Source organism: Hordeum vulgare, chromosome 4H (genome assembly GCF_904849725.1).
Source record: "Hordeum vulgare subsp. vulgare chromosome 4H, MorexV3_pseudomolecules_assembly, whole genome shotgun sequence".
NCBI classification, from domain to species: domain Eukaryota; kingdom Viridiplantae; phylum Streptophyta; class Magnoliopsida; order Poales; family Poaceae; genus Hordeum; species Hordeum vulgare.
Window position 1 is genome coordinate 462,077,497 of NC_058521.1, and position 20,654 is coordinate 462,098,150.

At 43.5% G+C, this 20,654-nt stretch overlaps 1 protein-coding gene and 1 non-coding gene across 2 annotated transcripts; one reads left to right on the forward strand and one right to left on the reverse strand.

The window, feature by feature from the left end:
• The first annotated feature begins 106 nt into the window (after positions 1 to 106).
• On the forward strand, positions 107 to 178 carry TRNAD-GUC. The gene has a single exon. It is a non-coding gene; the product is annotated as a tRNA-Asp (tRNA).
• Positions 179 to 2,058: 1,880 nt separating this feature from the next.
• Positions 2,059 to 4,888, reverse strand: LOC123450618 (serine/arginine-rich SC35-like splicing factor SCL30). The gene is made up of 7 exons (XM_045127776.1): positions 4,738 to 4,888; positions 4,542 to 4,619; positions 3,401 to 3,565; positions 3,287 to 3,327; positions 2,911 to 2,977; positions 2,623 to 2,793; positions 2,059 to 2,275 (listed from the first exon to the last, which is right to left on the reverse strand). Exons 1-7 carry the CDS (start codon positions 4,881 to 4,883, stop codon positions 2,059 to 2,061), a joined length of 885 nt encoding a protein of 294 aa, XP_044983711.1. The 5' UTR covers positions 4,884 to 4,888.
• Between the last annotated feature and the right edge of the window lie 15,766 nt (positions 4,889 to 20,654).

Below are 20,654 nucleotides of genomic sequence, written 5' to 3' on the forward strand. Positions count from 1 at the left end.
AAATAGGAACTGAAATGTGTACGTTCCTCCTGTTAAGGGGTGATAGGCACTGTTAACTAGTGTTAGGACGCAACTTATAAGACCACAAAACTGATTATTCAGCAAAGTCGTTGTAGTATAGTGGTAAGTATTCCCGCCTGTCACGCGGGTGACCCGGGTTCGATCCCCGGCAACGGCGCTCTTTTTCCCCCTCTGCATTGCTTTCTTTCGTGGCAATTGAACTTGTTTCTGTTTCCTTTTTGTTAAACAATTGTATTTCCTTCTTTTTCTCATTTGCATTGCGCCTTTCATTTGTATTGCTTTCTCGAGCCCTGTTTTGGGTTTTAGGTTGTACGGGAGTCCTAAATGAAGAGGCGAGTCCTAAAGAACGAGGTAACAAGGCTTTGAAACCAATACGTTTTATTCTTATCTCTGTGCCAGCAGGAAAAAACTTCACAGCCTTTGATCGCGAGTCTGTACTGCTTTCTCGAGCCTTGTTTTGGGTATTGAGTTATACGCGAGTGCTAGAAGATGAGGCAACACGGCTTTGAAGCTTTGCTAAAAAAAGGCTTTGTAAAATTTAGTAGGGAAGCACATACGTTATGTTCTCATCTCGCGTCGGCAGGAAGAAACTCCAGGGTCTCTGATCGCGCGGTGGTCCATCGGATGAGAAACCACGTAACAGCGTAGGGTTTTACTCAAATTAGAATTACTAGTCGAATGCCCGTGCGTTGCCACGGACAAAAATTAAAAAAATTGAGACAAAATAAGTATCCCTACAGTTTAGGCCCATGTCAAGTGATCAAAAGTTTTTAGGGAACGAGCTTACACTTTTAGCCCCTGTTATTATAGCTTGACTCCAAAACCTTCTTTTTTGGGAGTCAACTGGATGCGTCATGCCTTTTCCAATTGAGCATGTAACTGCATCCCACACAAATTCTTTCCATAATGCACCACAAAATTTATTTTGGTAATAGTGTAGGGCACAGTTTTGTAACTGTGTGGCTTATGTGAACTCTATTACAAATCATCACATAGTCTACAGTCAAAGTGGAGCTAAACTTCGACGAAAATTAAACATCATAAAAAATTGTAGCTACAATATTTAAATATATAACTCGTTCTACATTTTTCAAACTATTTCTCGACATCATGAATAGACAAAGATATGATACATGAATTGTCAATTTGCCTTGCACAATGTTAACCATTTCTTTGCTTGTTCTTGAGGTCCCAAAAAGAAAGACTATTGCATAGCATAAGTACTACAATGTTCAAGTAAAAGTATCATTGTTGCCAAGGATATTATGGATTGCATTGTATATGAGACGGCTAACAAACATATGTTGCAATATGCAAGCTCGAACTTCTGAATTCTTTGGACACCATGAGAACAATCATGTTATCGTTGTTGAGGCATTAATAATTACAGTGAGGTAATTTGACAGCAACCATGTTATGATGTCCAGAAACACATTGAACATACTCAGCTCTATCCTAGTAATTGAATATGCGATGTGCAACCTGCATTTGGATGATCCAGCATACGCTAAAGAAAGTTTGATGCAACACATGTAAATCCAATTTGAAATCAAGGATATGAAGAACATGGTCTGTCTACAAGTACGTCTAGACTCTTCTGAGTCTGCTCCCTTCGTAGCTTCCATCCATCTATTCCACAAATAAATAGGTAATCAAGTCATGGTGAGGAATCAGGTCAATCAAGTTGATTGTTCAGAAAAAAGATTGAGTAGGCTGCATGTGTGCTGACCTTGTTGATAGGTAGGTGAGCAACATCGGTGTGCTCTGTTCCGAGTGGAACAGCAACAATGAGGAAGACAACGGGCGCGACGCACCTTGGCATGTTGATGGAACGGCCGAATATTATTTGTGTACCAGAGAGGAAGACTCACAGTCACATCCACAAGGAGGCATGTGCTCCCCAAAAACGATGGCGAAGCCGTCGACCTTCTGACCGAGCTCGTCCACAGTTTGCCTGTTTCGGATGTGGTTGGCGCTGCACGTCTGCCGGCTCAGGTTCAGGCGGCCGCCATACTGTCGGGTCTTCTCTCAGCGCCGTCACTCCAGACCTCTGCTCTGGAGAACATGACTGAGACAAGATGCAGGACTGCAGGAGGGAAAATCCGGCGGCTGTTGTCCCTGCCTCTCGTCGTCGGCCCACCAGACCTTTGCGCGGAAGGACATGAGAGGAGATGCAGGAGGGAAGTCCTCGCGACTCCCGAGGATGGCTGCTGCCCCTACCTCGCGCCATCCGAGAGGTGGGTGTGGCTGGGACCTGGGAGAAGGCGATTCTGATCGTGAGAGAATCGTGACGGGAGGGAGAAGTGGGATCGTGGGAAGGGGACCGCATCGCGGTTGTATATTTTTCTTTTTTCTTTTGTATCGTGCGGGATGGTAAGAGAAGGAGCGCGCTGGTTGAGATGCGATCGTGGGCTGGCTTTTCGGGTTTGTGTGCGGGATGGTCTGGATTTTTTTTTTACCGCGTTTGATCAAAGGTGGAACGATCAAATTGAATGAGGCAGGGGTTGCCAGGATGGTCGAACCATCACGACAAAAAATCCTCCTTTAATAGTAGAGATTAGACGCGATGGACGTGCTTTTCACAGTAAAAATAGAACTTACTTTCCATTAGTATCAGCATCACGCTCACCGCCACCTCTACCAGCAGGAGAATAGGATCTCCGCTCGTCTTCTTCATGTCCCTTTGGCAGACGCCTAGGAGAATGTGTGTGATGTGATCTTGGTGGGGAAGCAGAGTAATCATCTCGCCGTCTTGGAGCAGGAGAGTATGACCTTTTAAATAATATAATCAAATATTTAGAAGAGAGTTGATGGATTCATGAACGATATGGGAGTAGCTTTAGGAATGTCATATGACAAGCGAAACTACATGACCTACTGTTGCCCTACCTTGACCTTGACCGAGGACGGCCACGATAGCGAGGAGAGTAGGAGCGTGAACGGGATCGGGACCTCCCTGAAATTTGTGAGGCCATAAATAATTTGGTAACTTATACTGCAGCAAAAATAATTCGATACATAATTTGAAATACTCAAAACACAGTAAACTGCAGAATGAAGCTTTCAGAATTGAAGATTTGTGAGGCCGCAAAAGGTCAAAAAATTCTATCCCAAAGCAAAGTCTAAAATGGGATAAACAGTCTAATAGAAAGCATGAATGAAGCTTTCAGAATTCAAGATTAGCATTTCAGAGTACGCAGGACTGCAAATCATACAACATTAATGATTCCATTTCCAAAAAAGTTACAATGACATAAGAAAGTACCATAACAAGAATTACGCCTTTCAGGTTCACCAGAATACCCCCTGCAAAGCAACCAGTGCAAATGAGCACATAACATGAGATAAGGAAGAACTTCACAAGAATGGAATAGCATACCTGACTCTAGCTCTATTACGCATATCATCTGGCCTTTTCCGTGACTCGGCAGCAACAACATCAGTTATCTCTCGGCCAAAAAATAATGTGCGGTTCAAGTGATACTGTGCATCAGATGCATCATAAGGGTCAACAAACTCCACAAATGCAAACCCTCGGGGCTCCCTGCATATAACGATTCATTAGAAAAGGTAGGATAATATGGAAACTAATGGGATAAAAGACAAAAAAGAGGGCATGAAGTATTCATAAAGAATGTGTGTGCCTCTCATGTTACCATCATCACAGTTCAAATGCAGTGTGTCCTTTATGATTCTTGACGAAGCACAGTCAACAACTTACACACATTTCCCATCAAACATGAAGCAAGTGTTGCAAAACACAACTATGTCCAGGTCCTAGTATCCAAGTTTCTTGTACAAATTTCTTGTATAATGACTAAGTATGGTGATCCTCATAAAGAGTATCTTCGTAAAATCATTTGCTTCAAGTCCTCAATGTTTGAAAAGTCTCAAAAGTACTTGAAATGAACTTTGTTTCATTTAATCTTCTCATGGACTACCCAATACAACTCTCTTATCTTCTCTTCACGAAACTAACTTTCTCAAAACAAATCTTTGTCTTCATAAAAGAACTTCTTCATTGGGACAAGACTCTATCTTGCCAAGAAAATTAATTGTTAGGAATATAACAAAAATATTCTTCAACAAATCAAGGGACTGTACTTACATCAAACCGATACAATCCTGGCAACAATTTCAGAAAATGAACTATCATAGGACATGGGTGAATACGTAAGACAAGGTAGCATAAGCATTTCCAGATTAGTTAATCACACATTTTAGTGACAAGAATTAATCACTGAAGCACATGAGTAGACTACAATGACTGGAGCCTTTTCATTGAGCCTAAATGCTAATGCACAAACATGGTTGCAAACCGACATCACACCAAATCTGAAAGACATGCTCACAACATCTCTTCATCATAAAAATGGTTGGGAATTATACCAAACTTATGAAACAACCATGTATATAAGCGTACAAAGTCCTCTTTTTCTATATTTCATATTGTCATTGGAATACAAGGCCAAAAGTTGTTTGCCAATTGCAAATAAATTATGCGAATACATAAAACCTACCTGGTGTAATAATCCTTTGGCAGGTACACATCCCGAACAGGACCAAACCTTTCAAAAGGAACTCTAAGATCCTCCGGCCTGCCACAGTTAAGAAAACAAAACCAAGGTCAATACCCTTGCAAAGTGAAATATTCTTCTTTCTTGAAAAAGCAGGTCATCAAGAAATCCGTATGTATCCATGCCACAGTTTTTCTACCTGCAGCTTAATGGGATGTTGCGGACCAAGAGGCTTCCTGAACCCTGCTCCCTCCGTCCTCCATATCCCCTCCTTGGGGGACTTCTACCTCTGCCACCATATCCCCTCCTTGGGGGGCTCCGGTACTGGGGGCTGTACCTCCTCATTGCTTTGCCTGTAATTACATACAGTTAAAAGATGTTAGGTGTTGGATGCTATGGCATGAAGAGTCGTAGATTGCAAACACCGAAGAAGGTAATGATGTAATATTATAGTTTGTTTGGTCGCATCACACAAAGCACATGGATTTTCTTTATTAAGACAAAGAAAAATCTGCAAGAGGTTGAAAGTTTCCCGTGGACTTGCAGGCAAGCTAGCGCATAGGAAACTTTTCTATGATTTCCAATCCCACCCTGTCCTCCCCTTCCTCGTTGGACGCGTCGAGCGGGTCGGGCAGGGCGTCGTGCAGGTCGGCGAAGACGCGGGCCCCGGCGGCGGCGACCTTGCGCAACGAGCCGCCGGAGCGGGAGGAGTTGAGGCGGCCGAGGTCGAGGCCGGAGACGATCCCCGACGGCGTGGCCTCGAGGGCCTCCCGGTGCGCGCGCTTGGACGGGCGCAGCGGCGCGGCGCCCTGCTCGGCTCGGGGGCGGCCGCGAGCTCGTGGGGCGGGGGCGGGACCGAGCGGCGCCGGGAGCGGCGGCTAGCGCGCGGGGGCGGGGGCGGGAACGGCGGCTAGCGCGCCGCAGCCGCTGATGTCGTGATTGTGTCAGGGGAAGGAAGGAGAGGGGAGACGTTGGAGGTGGATCATATGATGGTTTTCTTTCTTTCTTGCGAGGTGGGATCGAGAGGTGGGATCGATCGCTGGGAGGTCTAACCATCGCGGAGGTTGAACCATCATGACGGCACATCCTGCTTTAATAGTAGAGATTATTTTCGTATCATGATTATGTCATAAGCATTGCATAAGCATCATATTGCATTAATTAAATAAATCAATATCGGTATTTATTCTATCATTGTGTTAAATGGGGAATAAATAAACCCTTCTACCTTTTAATGTTATGTTGGAAATATGAGCAATTTACCAAAGGATTTTAATAAAAGAAAAGCTAGGATAAACCTAATCATCATAACTAAGACGAAAGAAGGCATGCAATATAGAGATGAAATGACAGAAGACAGGTGCATATATGATCTAGAAAAGAACATATGCATAACGTTCTATATAGGCAAGGTACCATAGGAAGTGATGAGCAGACACGATACATATCTAGAAGAGATACTATAGCAAAAAGTTACGATAAAAACTGAAAGAAGAAGAACATGAGTACGTACTGAGTTGCAGCAGCAGGATTGGTGTTGGCGTTGTCGTTGGCCATGTTACCAGAGAGGTGGTCGACGTCAGGGAAGTAGTCGTCGTCCGGGAAGAAATCGTCGGAGTCCGTGATGGAAGCCAGTAGTCGCGCTGAGCGCTCCCCAAAAACCTTATCGCCCTTCTCCCGTACAGGACTCGAAGAGACGGAGTTTCGGAGGCCTACTGTCCCGACGAACGGTGCATGCCGCAAGACGGGATGAGGAAGAACGTAGCAGCAGCACAGAGAAAGGAACCGGTGGCGAGAGGAATTTCTAATTCGTACTCTTTTATAGACGCAGGAGAAGGAGGCGAGAGGCCAGCGACGGGAGCTGAAGAGAACACGGGATATGAAACGAACAAACTGCAGTGATGAAACTGCAACGTTCGCTTTCAATATCCACTAGCAAACACGTTCAACTTCTCCGAGTTGAGTTTCGTATACCAGTCGTGCGTGGCAAAAATTTAGTTCGGCTCGGCTCATTCCCGCAACGCGCGGCGCGGCGCGGCGCGTCGTGACGAGGCGAGGCGGGCGGCGGAGGAGGAGGAGCGCGCGTGTATGTCTCTCTTGTTCTCAAGCTCATACATGTGTGGAAACATCCTCCCTTATAAGGAGGTTCAACTCCCACTAAACTAGCAATGTGGGACTAAACATTTCCACTTCTTGCCTTGCACAAACGGGCTGCATGGGCCTCTAGGATTTATTAGGAATTATATATTGGGCTGGCCCAAATAATTAGACAAAATTCCAGCAATCCCCCACTAGATCCCAGAGGCACACAAAATTTGCCTTTGGTTCCAAAACACTGTTTTTTATACCGATACTACAGTGGAGACTGTTAAGTTGAAATTCCACCTATAACTCTATGCTACACTAGTAATCAACTTGAACAGTGGACTAGGCCTTGAACTGCAAGTTTTCCGCGAAACTAGATTCACATAGAGGTTTGATCGATACTAGGCTACCGTGGGACTTCCCCGCGGGTTGAGCTTATGCGTCATACTCCGAGACGTTTCATGAGTTTACTAGAGAGCACCCTACTCTCATAGATTGCGACGTTAACAATCAGACTCATATATGTATGTTCTTCAAAAGATGTTCTGCATGATAACATATGTGCTTCAATAAGCCACTTAGAACATATTAAGATGTATATCAACCTGCCATGCAGTTTAGGAAAGTTTTGCATCTTCATGGAGTGGTATTATTAATGATAAGGATACTTTCCTCTCAGTTGACCAACAGCTTGTCTTCCACATATAATTCACGGGATCTCTGGTCACAAAGAATAGGTTACCACTGTGAACAACTGTCTCATACCCATCTCCCTCGATGCATTTTCTATCACATTACGTGATAGACCCTTTGTAAAAGGATCTGCCAGATTTTTAGATGTTTGGATATAATCCAATGCAATAACTCCGGAGTTACTCATTTTCCTGACAGATTTTAACCTTCTCTGAATGTGTCTTGATGACTTCATGTTATCCTTTGAGGTGCTCACTTTCGTGATCACAGTTTGATTGTCGCAGTTCATAAGGATACCCGGTACAGGTTTCTCGACAACCGGCAAGTCACTCAAGAGCCGGCGAAGCCAATCTGCTTCGACCGTAGCTGTATCTAGTGCTGTGAGTTCTGCTTCCATTGTTGACCTTGTTAAGATCGTTTGCTTGCAAGACTTCCAAGAAACAGCGCCACCTCCATGAGTGAATACATATCCGCTCGTGGCCTTTATCTCATCAACATCAGAGATCCAGTTTGAATCACTATACCCTTCAAGCACCTTTGGGTGTCCAGTATAGTGAATTCCATAATTTGCAGTGCCTTTCAAATAACGCAAAACTCTCTCTAGAGCTTTCCAATGCACATCTCCTGGTTTTGAGACAAACCGACTCAGTTTTCTAACAGCAAAAGAACATAAGCGAGCCAATAATCTGAGAATATTTCAATTGGTCTCTAGCTATTCTTTGATTCTTTAGAAGTAGCACGCTCGCATCATATGGTGTGGGAGAGGACTTGTAGTCACTATACCCAAAGCGACTCAAGATCTTTTCCACATAGTGAGATTGAAGCAACGTAATCCCACCATCTTCGTCTCTTAACAACTTGATGTTCAGAATGACATCAGCCACTCCTAAATCCTTCATCTCAAAACAGTGAGATAAGAAATCCTTGACCTCTTTAATAACGTTCAGATTTGTTCCGAAAATCAGTATGTCATCAACATACAAGCAAAGGATAACTCCCTCGCCCCACCATGGCGATAGTACAGACATTTATCAGCTTCGTTTACAACAAAGCCAGAAGTTGTGAGAGTCCTTTCAAACTTCTCATGCCACTGCTTGGGTGCTTGCTTAAGTCCATATAAAGACTTCAACAACTTGCATACTTTCCCTTCCTGACCATCTACTACAAACCCATCTGGTTGTTCCATGTAAATTTCCTCATCCAACTCTCCATTTAGGAAAGCAGTCTTAACATCCATTTGATGAACGAGAAGACCATGTAGGCGGCTAGTGAAAGTACTACTCGAATAGTGGTCAGTCGAGCCACGGGTGAGTAAGTATCAAAGAAGTCTTCACCTTCCTTTTGGGTATAACCCTTAGCCACTAGCCGTGCCTTGTACTTTTCGATAGTACCATCAGGCCTAAGCTTCTTCTTGAATACCCATTTGCATCCTATAGGTTTGCACCCAAAAGGACGATCAGTTATCTCCCAAGTTTCATTTGGCAAGATGGAATCCATCTCACTACGAACTGCTTCCTTCTAGTAGTCAGCATCTTCAGACGCATAGGCCGCTGAAATAGAACTGGGAGTATCGTCTATGAGATACACAAGAAAATCATCACGAAAGGACTTTGCAGTCCTCTGTCTCTTGCTCCTGGTCGGAACTTCATTGTTCTCCTCCACAATATTTTCAAAGTGTTCCATCGAAATGATAGGTTCACTAAGTGTAACTAATTCATGATTTGATGAATTAGACATCTCCTGATTAGATGAGGTAGCCATATCCTTCATGGGAAAGATATCTTCAAAGAAAGTCACATCATTCGACTCCATGATTGTACCGACATGCATGTCAGATACCTCATATTTTACAACCAAGAATCTATATCCAATGCTATGAAAAGCATATCCAAGAAAAACACAATCCACGGTTTTTGGTCCTAGTTTGCGCTTCTTTGGGATTGGCACATTAACTTTCGCCAAACAACCCCAGGTTCGTAGATAAGAAAGTTTTAACCTTTTCTTTTCCCATTCCTCGAATGGAGTTATCTCTTTGTTCTTTGTGGGAAATCGATTCAGGACATGACATGCAGTCAATATCGCCTCCCCCCACCATGCCTTGGAGAGACCCGATGTATCTAACATGGCGTTCACCAAATCAGTTAGAGTACGGTTCTTTCTTTCGGCTATTCCATTTGATTGAGGTGAATAGGGAGGCGTCCTCTCATGAATTATACCATGTTCCGCATAAAAAGAATCAAATTCATTTGAGAAATACTCTCCACCACGATCGGACCTAAGCCTCTTGATCTTTCGATCAAGTTGGTTTTCTGCTTCAGCTTTATAGATCTCGAAAAAGTTCAAAGCCTCATCCTTAGACTTTAGAAGATACACTCGGCAGTATCTACTGGAGTCATCAATTAGTGTCATAAAATATTTCTTTCCACCTTTTGTCAAAATGCCATTCATTTCACATAGATCTGAATGTATGAGCTCTAGTGGTGCAAGATTTCTCGTTTCGGCAGTCGTATGAGACTTATGAGGTTGTTTGGCTTGCACACAAACTTGACACTTAGATCCCTTGACTATGTTAAAGCTAGGGTTAAGTTCAATTTGACTAGTCGGGACATGCAACCAAAATTAACATGACAAAGACGTGAATGCCACACATTTGATTCACTATTGTTGTAAACATGATTAACAACTTTATTGCAAACGTCTGACAAGGATAAACGGAACAGGCCTCCTGACTCGTAGCCTTTACCAACAAAAGTTCCATACTTAGATATTACAAATTTATTAGACTCAAAGACAAGCTTGTAGCCATCTCTACACAAAAGAGATCCACTAACAAGATTTTTATTCACGGAGGGGACATAATGCACGTTCTTCAGCCGCACGATCTTTCCCGAAGTAAACTTCAGATCGACCGTGCCAACACCACGAACAGAAGCACGTGAACCGTTGCCCATCAGGACGGTGGAAGTCCCTGCGGACTGATAAGATGAAAACATGGAAATATCACCGCATATATGCACATTAGCACCCGTGTCAATTAACCAATCAGGAAAATGACATACTGAAAGAATAGTGGGTAATATACCATACCCAATATCCTCCACGTCAGTGTCAGCAATGACAACATTAGCAGACTTGCCGCCTTTCCCATGTTGACGCTTGTCATAACAATTAGGGCAGTTAGGTGCCCAATGATCAGGATCTCCGCACACATGACAAACACCTTTCTTCTTGTCATTCTTCTTCTTGAAGTTGGTGTGCTGTACAACCTTGTTCTTCCCATCGAACTTTGCTTTACCATCAAACTTGCCATTGTTCTTGAAATTGTGGGGCTGGAAGTTTTTCTTCTGTACCAGATTGGCACTAGAACTTCCCTCAATAGCTTGAGCATGTGTGTCTTTTGCTCTCGCCTTTTCTTCCACATCAAGAGTACCTATGAGATCCGGAACGGAAAACTCCTGTCTCTTATGCTTCAGTAAGGCAGCAAATTTCCTCCATGAAGGAGGAAGTTTAGTGATGATGCCTCCGGCAACAAACTTGTCCGGTAGCATGCAATTGAAGTTCTCAAGTTCTCTTGCAAATGACTGTATTTCATGAGCTTGCTCAACCACGGAGCGCTCTTTAGTCATCGTGTAGTCATAGAATTGTTCCATGATGTACAACTCAGTGCCAGCATCCGAGACCCCAAACTTGGTCTCGAGTGCATCCCACATATCTTTTCCTTTATCAATTGACGCATAAGCATCAACTATGTTCTCACCAAGAACGCTCAAAAGAGCAGCCTTAAACAAGGTATCCACTTTCTGAAAATCTAGCTCATGTTGAGAATCATGAGCTCCTTCAGGTTTGCCAAGAGTGGCGTCATAGCAGCTCATGGTTTGAAACCATAGAACAGCTCTCACGCGCCATCTCTTGTAGTGAACACCCTCAAACATAGGAGGTCTCATGGAGGTAGCAAAACCACTCGGGGTAAATTGCCTATAATAAAGTTTTTGGATTGTTGGAAATATGAGGAATTTACCAAAGGATTTTATTAAAAGAAAAGCTAGGATGAACCTTATCATCATAACTAAGACGGAAGAAGGCATGCAATATAGAGATGAAATGACAGAAGATAGGTGCACATATGATCTAGAAAAGAACATATGCATAACCGTTCTATATAGGCAAGGTACCATAGGAAGTGATGAGCAGACACAGTACATATCTAGAAGAGATACTATAGCAAAAAGTTGCGATAGAAACTGAAAGAAGAAGAACATGAGTACGTACTGAGTTGCAGCAGCATGATTGGTGATGGCGTTGTCGTTGGCCATGTTACCAGAGAGGTGGTCGACGTTAGGGAAGTAGTCGTCGTCCGGGAAGAAATCGTTGGAGTCCGTGATGGAAGCCAGTAGTCGCGTTGAGCGCTCTCCAAAAACCTTATCGCCCTTCTCCCGTACAGGACTCGAGGAGACGGAGTTTCAGAGGCCTACTGTCCCGACGAACGGTGCACGCCGCAAGACGGGATGAGGAAGAACGTAGCAGCAGGACAGAGAAAGGAACCGGTGGCGAGAGGAACTTCTGATGCATAATTCTGGAGAGGAGCGACCTCTCTTTTATAGACGCAGGAGAAGGAGGCGAGAGGCCAGCGACGGGAGCTGAAGAGAACACGGGATATGAAACGAACAGACTGCAGCGATGAAACTGCAGCGTTCACTTTCAATATCCACTAGCAAACACATTCAACTTCTCCGAGTGGACTTTCGTATACCAGTCGTGCGTGGCAAAAATTTAGTTCGGCTCGGCTCATTCCCGCGGCGCGGCGCGTCGTGACGAGGCGAGGCGGGCGGCGGAGGAGGAGGAGCGCGCGTGTATGTCTCTCTTGTTCTCAAGCTCATACATGTGTGGAAACATCCTCCCTTATAAGGAGGTCCAACTCCCACTAAACTAGCAATGTGGGACTAAAATTTCCACTTCTTGCCTTGCACAAATGGGCTGCGTGGGCCTCTAGGATTTATTAGGAATTATATATTGGGCTGGCCCAAATAATTAGACAAAATTCCAGCATGTTATGCATCGGGTCTCACCTACTAAATTTGCACATGACCCTTTTATATTATTTATGGGTTGAGAAAATAATTTCACCATTTTATCCATCCATTATCACAATCCCTGATGTCGGTGTCAAAACCGGCAGATCTCGGGTAGGGGGTCCCGAACTGTGGACCTTTGATCGATGGGTTGCAGGAGAAGAAGGGGAGACAATATTTACCCAGGTTCGGCCCTTTTGAGGAGGTAAAACCCTATGTATTGCTTGATTATATTGATGTGGATGATAATTACATAGTTGATTTACCTTGAGATCGTATAAGCTAAACCCTAGATGAGGTAACTTGCATGTAGACGTGAGAACCCCTGGTTTACATAGACACGAGGGCTCCTAGGTTTACATACTACCATCCTCTGCCGGGGACAGATGGGTCGACCTATTCCTCTTAACTTGGAGTGCACGCCAGTCTTAGGAGCATTCCATCTCGATCATAAAGTTGCAAAAAAATCCGGTCTTCTATGATGCGGCCCATATGATTGGCCCACAAGGGATAAGTCGATCGCCCGAGGACCCCTTAATGCGGGACTCCCTCAGCCCCCCGAACTAGCCTCCAACACCAATGTGTACGGTTTTCGACGGCTGCATAATTAGAATAATCGGCTTGCGCGGCGAGTTCCCTTCATGTTCGCCTGGCTTCAATTTGGTCGCTCTAGTGATGTCACGTTCTTAAAAAGAAGTGTCATTAAATATAAATGTTTAAAAGCCCAGAGGTGAATAGTCCCTCATCTAGCAACCCTTCTGATGAGAAATTTGCAATAACCCATTATGAAAAACTCGAACCATGGCTTGAGGCCACTTTCCGTGGGGCATGTCCTATCAACGAGGAGATCGTGTCCTGCATTTAAGGGGATTCGAATAATGACCCGAGCCAGCCCACATTCGCACAATGGCGTGGTCGTTTTAGGAAGTGGCGGCACCAGTCGCGCAGTAAGCGGAAACCCTTGGTTTTACGACCTCCCATAAAAAGGGAAAAAGATCGAAAGCCCACCACACACATTCAAACTCGACTCCCCTTTCTTCCAAGCTCGAGCGCACAGATCCATTTCATCTCCCACCATTTCTAGCCGCCCCCTTTCCCAAGCTCAGCAATGGCCGACTCAGACTCTCAGGGCAAGTGGGAGATCTCCAGCGTCTCCGACGGGGACATCCAAGAGTTGAAGCGCTCCGGCTACCTCGCGACCGACATCGCCCATCGAGCACCGGAGAAGGGCCAGGTGGTACCTACACCAAGGCCTGATGAGTGGGTGGTGTTCGTCCCCCACTTCATCCTGGGACTGGGCTTCCCACTACACCCCTTTGCCAGAGGCTTAATGTTCTACTACGAGTTAGATTTCCACGATCTTCCCACGAATTCAGTCATGCACATTTCCACCTTCATTACTGTTAGTGAGGCCTTCCTGAGGGTTCATCCGCACTTCGGCCTTTGGCTTAAAACCTTCAACGTCAAGCCAAAGTCGGTCAACAGCCAACACGCTGACTGCGGCGGGGCTGTGATAAGCAAGCTTTGCTGCATAGCATGGCCAGAGGGCACCTTGGTTGACACCATCAAGGGCTGGCGGAAGGAGTGGTCCTACATCACCGAGCCACAAGAAGAAAAATGGGCAGTGCTCGCCACATTCAGACCTGGACCCCCCGTGAGGCTAACCTCGTGGGTTAAAAAAGGCCTGGACCGAGGATCGGCTTCAGATGTAAAGTTGTTGCAGAAGCGCATCAGCAGATGGTGGCGACAAACATCGAGCTGACCGACATGGTCCAGGTCATGCTCCATCGCCGCATCCTTCCATGCTAGCATCGAGATAACCCGATGTGGTCCTAAAAGACCAGCGACCCCTGCGTGGTGCAGGAGTTCTACCGCACCACCCATGAGAACCTGTGGCGGATACTACTCAAGCCTCAGCAGGAGTGGCCGGCCGAGGATGAAGACACTGGCTTGGATGCCAAGAACCCCCCTTTGGAGGTATACCCGAGCTCATATACCTACTTAAAGTTCCAATTTTATCGAGGGTTTTATTATTTCTCCTACTGTCCCTACAAGATTGGCTGGCCAAAACCGAAAACATAAACGACCCAGCTCCCATGCGCGAGGAACCCCGGTCAGCATTGCTGAGCTTGATGCTGGTGGTGGCACCGTACACGGCGCTAGAGAATAAGAAGAAGGAGATCCGCGGAGGTCTTCGTTCGAGGGGTCCTCTGGATACCAAATCCGGGGACACACATGCCTCCTCCAGCCACGAGGGGGAGGATGCGGAAGGTGAGGAGGAGAAAGATTCTTCCCACACAAGGAAGAGGGAGGCGCCAGAGGGGGCCGAGGAGGTGCTACCTTCCCGGGACCCGAAGAGACCTTGCAAGAGCAAGGTGGCTCTGCTCGGCGCTAGCTCGGATTCTGATGAGGAGCTCGGAGCCTTTGAGATGGTTCCCCAATGAACCTCTAGGATCAAGCCCCCGACCCAAAGGTATGGAATCCAATCCTTTATTTAGCGGAATTACACCAGGTCTTTGTTAGAAATGAGAAACGAGCTGTTCTTGTTGCTATTGGAAATATGCCCTAGAGGCAATGATAAAATAGTTATTATTATATTTCCTCTTTCAAGATAATCATTTATTATCCATGCTACAATTGTATTGAATGAAAACATAGATACATGTGTGGATACATAGACAAAACAATGTCCCTAGCAAGCCTCTAGTTGGCTAGCCAGTTGATCAAGGATAGTCAAGGTTTTCTGACTATATGCAAGTATTGTCACTTGATAACTGGATCACATCATTAGGAAAATCATGTGATGGAGAAGACCCAAACTATGAACGTAGCATGTGACCGTGTCATTTTATTGCTATTGTCTTCTGCATGTCAAGTATTCATTCCTATGACCATGAGATCATGTAACTCACTGACACCGGAGGAATACCTTGTGTGTATTGCTACCTCCTGAGCTTGCGTTGGTTTTTCCCTTGAAGAGGAAAGGGTGATGCAGCACAGTAGCGATAAGTATTTCCCTCAGTTTGAGAACCAATGTATCGATCCAGTAGGAGTGTCAAGATGAGGCACCAATGTACCTGCGCAAAAACAAACAAACTTGCACCCAACGCTATAAAAGTATTGTCAATACCTTCACGATTATTTGCAAGGTGAGAACTGAAGGTGGAAAGTGTAAGAAAGTAAAAGTGTAGATCTGAAAATATGATGTGAAGTAGACCCGGGGGCATAGTGTTCACTAGAGGCTTCTCTCACGATAGCAAGTATTACGGTGGGTGAACGAATTACCGTCGAGCAATTGATAGAATCGCGCAAAGTCATTATGATATTTAAGGCAATTATCATACATATAGGCATCACGTACGAGACAAGTAGACCGATACTATCTGCATCTACTACTATTACTCCACACATCGACCGCTATCCAGCATGCATCTAGTGTATTGAGTTCATAACAAACAGAGTAACGATTTAAGCAAGATGACATGATGTAGAGGGATAAATTCATGCAATATGATATAAACCCCATATTTTTACCCTTGATGGCAACAACACGATGCGTGCCTCGCTACCCCTTCTGTCACTAGGTGAGGACACCGCACGGTATGAACCCAAAACCAAGCACTTCTCCCATTGCAAGAATTATAGATCAAGTTGGTCAAACGAAACCCACAACTCGAAGAGAATTACAAGGATACAAAATCATGCATATAAGAGATCAGAGGAGACTCAAATAATATTCATAGATAATCTGATCATAAATCCACAATTCATAGGATCTCGACAAACACACCGCAAAAGAAAGTTACATCGGATAGATCTCCATGAAGATCATGGAGAAATTTGTATTGAAGATCCAAGAGAGAGAATAAGCCATCTAGCTACTAGCTATGGACCCGAAGGTCTGTGGTGAACTACTCACGCATCATCGGAGAGGCGATGGTGTTGATGAAGAAGCCCTCCATGTCCGAATCCCCCCTCCGACAGGGCACCAGAACGGTCCCCAGATGGGATCTTGCGGAGATAGAAGCTTGCAACGGCGGAAAAGTATTTTCGTGGCTCTCTTTGGTGGTTTTGGATTTTTAGAGAATTTATTGGCGGAAGAGGTAGGGCAGAGGAGCCACGGGGGGGGGGGGGGGGGGCACAAGCCTGCTAGGCCCGCCCCCCAGGCCGAGGCTAGGGGGCTTGTGACCTCCCCCCGAGGTCCCCTGCCTTGGTTCTCAAGTCTCTTGCGTATCTTCTGTTATGGAAAAAATCATTCCGCAGTTTTTATTCCATTTGGACTCCGTTTAATATTCTCCTATGAAAAAGGTCAAAAACACGGAAAAAACAGAAACTGGCACTTGGCACTGAGTTAATAGGTTAGTCCCAAAAAAGATATAAAATAGCATATTCATGCATACAAAATATCCAAAGTTGACAAGATAATAGCATGGAACCATAAAAAATTATAGATACGTTGGAGACGTATCAAGCATCCCCAAGCTTAACTTCTGCTCGTCCTCGAGTAGGGAAGTGATAAAGACTGAATTTTTGATGTGGAATGCTACCTAACATATTTGTCCTTTGTAAGTTCTTTCTTGTGGCATGAATGTTTAGATCCGTAAGATTCAAAACAATAGTTTACTTTTGACATGAAAACAATAATACTTCAAGCAAACTAGCAAAGTAATCATGAACTTTTGAAATAACAAGGCCAAAGAAAGTTATCCCTACAAATTCATATAGTCTGGCTATGCTCCATCATCCCCACACAACGAATTTAAATCATGCACAACCCCGGTATTGGCCAAGTAATTGTTTTCGCACTCCTACTTTCTTAAACTTTTTCAACTCTCACGCAATACATGAGCATGAGCCATGGATATAGCACTATAGGTGGAATAGAATATGGTGGAGGTTGTGAGGCAAAAAGGAGGAGATGGTCACATTGGCTTGGCGTATTAATGGACTATGGAGATGCCCATCAGTAGATATCAATGTGAATGAGTAGGGATTGCCATGCAATGGATGCACGAGAGCTATAAGTGTGTGAAAGCTCAAAAGGAAAACTAGTGGGTGTGCACCCAACTTGCTTGCTCACGAAGACCTAGGGCAATTTTGAGGAAGCCCATCATTGGAATATACAAGCCAAGTTATATAATGAAAATTCCCACTAGTATATGGAAGTGTCAAAACAAGAGACTCTCTATCATGAAGAACATGGTGCTATTTTGAAGCACAATTGTCGAATAAGATAGTAGCATTGTCCCTTCTCTCTTTTTCTCTTTTTTTGGGCTCTTTGGCCTCTTTTCATTTTCTTTTTTTGGTGGGCATCTTTGGCCTTTTTTTATTTCCTCACATGGGACAATGCTCTAATAATGATGATCATCACACTTTTATTTACTCACAACTCAATACTTAGAACAATGATGACTCTATAGGAAATGCCTCCGGCAGTGTACCGGGATGTGCAACGATCTAGCTTAGCGTATGACTCGCTAGCTATCTTACAATCATGCAATGGCAATATGAAAGTGACGGCACAAGTCATGAGACGGAACGGTGGGAGTTGCATGGCAATATATCTCGGAATGGCTACGAAAATGCCATAATAGGTAGGTATGGTGGCTGTTTTGAGGAAGGTATATGGTGGGTTTGTGCACCGGCGAAAGTTGCGAGACACTAGAGATGCTAGCAATGGTGGAAGGGTGAGAGTGCGTATAATCCATGGACTCACATTAGTCATGAAGAACTCATATACTTATTGCGAAAGTTTTATTAGTAACCGAAACAAATTGCTAAACGCATACTCCTAGGGGAAGGGTTGGTAGGTGTTAACCATCGCGCGATCCCGACCGCCACACAAAGGATGACAATCAATAAATCAATTATGCTCCGACTTCCTAACATAGCGGTTCACCATACATGCATGCTACGAGAATCACTAACTTCAACACAAGTATTTCTAGATTCACAACACCCTACTAACATAACTCTAATATTACCATATCCATGTCTCAAAACTAATTGTGAGGAATCAAACTTTTCTTACTAATCAATGCACTTGAATATGAAATATTTTATTATATCCTCTTTGGATGCCTATCATATTTAGGACTAATTTCATAGCACACGCCAATTACCAAGTTGCTTAGAGAGAGCACTCTCAAAATGGTATAAGTGAAGATCGAGAGTTTTTATTTCTAAAAAATATGACACCGCCGTGCTCTAAAAAGATTTAAGTGAAGCACTAGAGCAAAGTTATCTAGCTCAAAAGATATAAGTGAAGCACATGCGAGCTAAATTGCCTAACTCAAAAGATATAAGTGAAGCTCATTGAGTATTCTAACAAATTCACGATGAGTGCATGTCCCTCTCAAAAAGGTGTGCAACAAGGATGATTGTGACAAAACAAAAAGTAAAGAATCCTATAATACATGACGCTCCAAGCAAAACACATATCATGTGGTGAATAAAAATATAGCTCCAAGTAACGTTACCAATGGACTGAAGACAAAAGAGGGGATGCCTTCCCGGGGCATCCCCAAGCTTAGGATTTTTGGTGTCCTTGAATTTGGCTTGGGATGTCTTGGGCATCCCCAAGCTTAAGATCTTTCCACTCTTTGTTCCATTGTCCATGAGAACATCACCCAAAACTTGAAAACTTCACAACACAAAACTTAAACAGAAACTCATGATATCATTAGCATAAGAAAACAAACCACCAACCCTTTAGGTACTGTAGTAAACTTGATTTCCATTTTGATTGATGTTATATTACTGTATTCTCACTTTTCTATGGCTAGTACCCCCGATACTAACCATAGTTTCATCAAAATAAGCAATCAACACAACAAAAACAGAATCTGACAAAAACAGACCAGTCTGTAGTAATCTGTATACTTCGTATACCTCTGGTATCCCAACAATTCTGAAAAATTATGAAAATTAGGGCAATTAGCATATCAACGAGAAGCAAAAAGAATCAACTCAAAAGCTCTTTCTGGATAGGAACTAAAAGTAATTTCGTGAGCACAAAGTTTCTGTGTTTTTCAGCATGATCAAACAACTATCACCGAAACTAATCATAAAGGTTCTACTTGGCACAAACACTAACTAAAACATAAAAAACACAATCATAACAGAATTATGATGGTGTGGACACAACAAAACAGAAAGTAAAAAACAAAAATAAATTTATTCATTGGGTTGCCTCCCAACAAGCGCTTTTCTTTAAAGCCTTTTAGCTAGGCATTGATAATTCAATGATGCTCACATAAAAGATAGCAATCGCACACGAAGAGAGCATCATGAAACATGTGAAAAACATATCTAAGTCTAACATACTTCCTATGCATAGGCATTTTATAGGAAAACAAATTATCAAGACAAGCAATAACTAACATATGCAAGGAAGAAGAAAGAGACAATATCAATCTCAACATAACGAGAGGTAATTTAGTAACATGAAAGTTTCTACCACAATATTTTCCTCTCTCATAATATTTACATGTGGGATCATATTCAAATTCAAAAATATAAATATCACATAGGATATTCTTTTCATGATTGCATGCAAAGTTGACGCTCTTCAAAAATAGTGGGATTATCATCAACTAAAGTCATGACTTCTCCAAACCCACTTTCAATCTTATTGCAAAAATTATTATCAATATCATATTCATCATGAGGCTTAAACCAATTTTCAAGATCGTAAGAAAAATCATCACCCCAATCATGATCATTGCAACAAGCAGTGGACATAGCAAAACTAGCATCCCCAAGCTTAGGGTTTTGCATATTTTTAGCATGATTGTAATTAATAGAATTTATAGTGAAACCATTGCAATCATGCTTTTCATTCAAGGAGACCTCATGAATCACTTCATAAATTTCTTCATCACAATTTTCAGATTCATGCATCTCAAGCAAAACTTCATAAAGATAATCTAGTGCACAAAACTCACTAGCAATTGGTTCAACATAATTGGATCTCTTAAATAGATTAGCAAGTGGGTGAGGATCCATATCAATAGATTTTTAGCAAGCGAAGATGCAAGCAAATAGAAGGCACATGGCAACACAAGCAAACAGAAAGCAAGCGAAAGAAAGGGCGAACGAAAAAGGCAAATACTTTTGTAAATTTTGTTTTTTCAGAAGTGGGGGAGAGGAAAACGAGAGGCAAAAGGCAAATAATGTAAATGCAAGAGACGAGTTTGCGGTAGTTACTTGGTATGCTTCACTTGAATACTCCCCGGCAACGGCGCCAGAAATTCTTCTTGCTACCTCT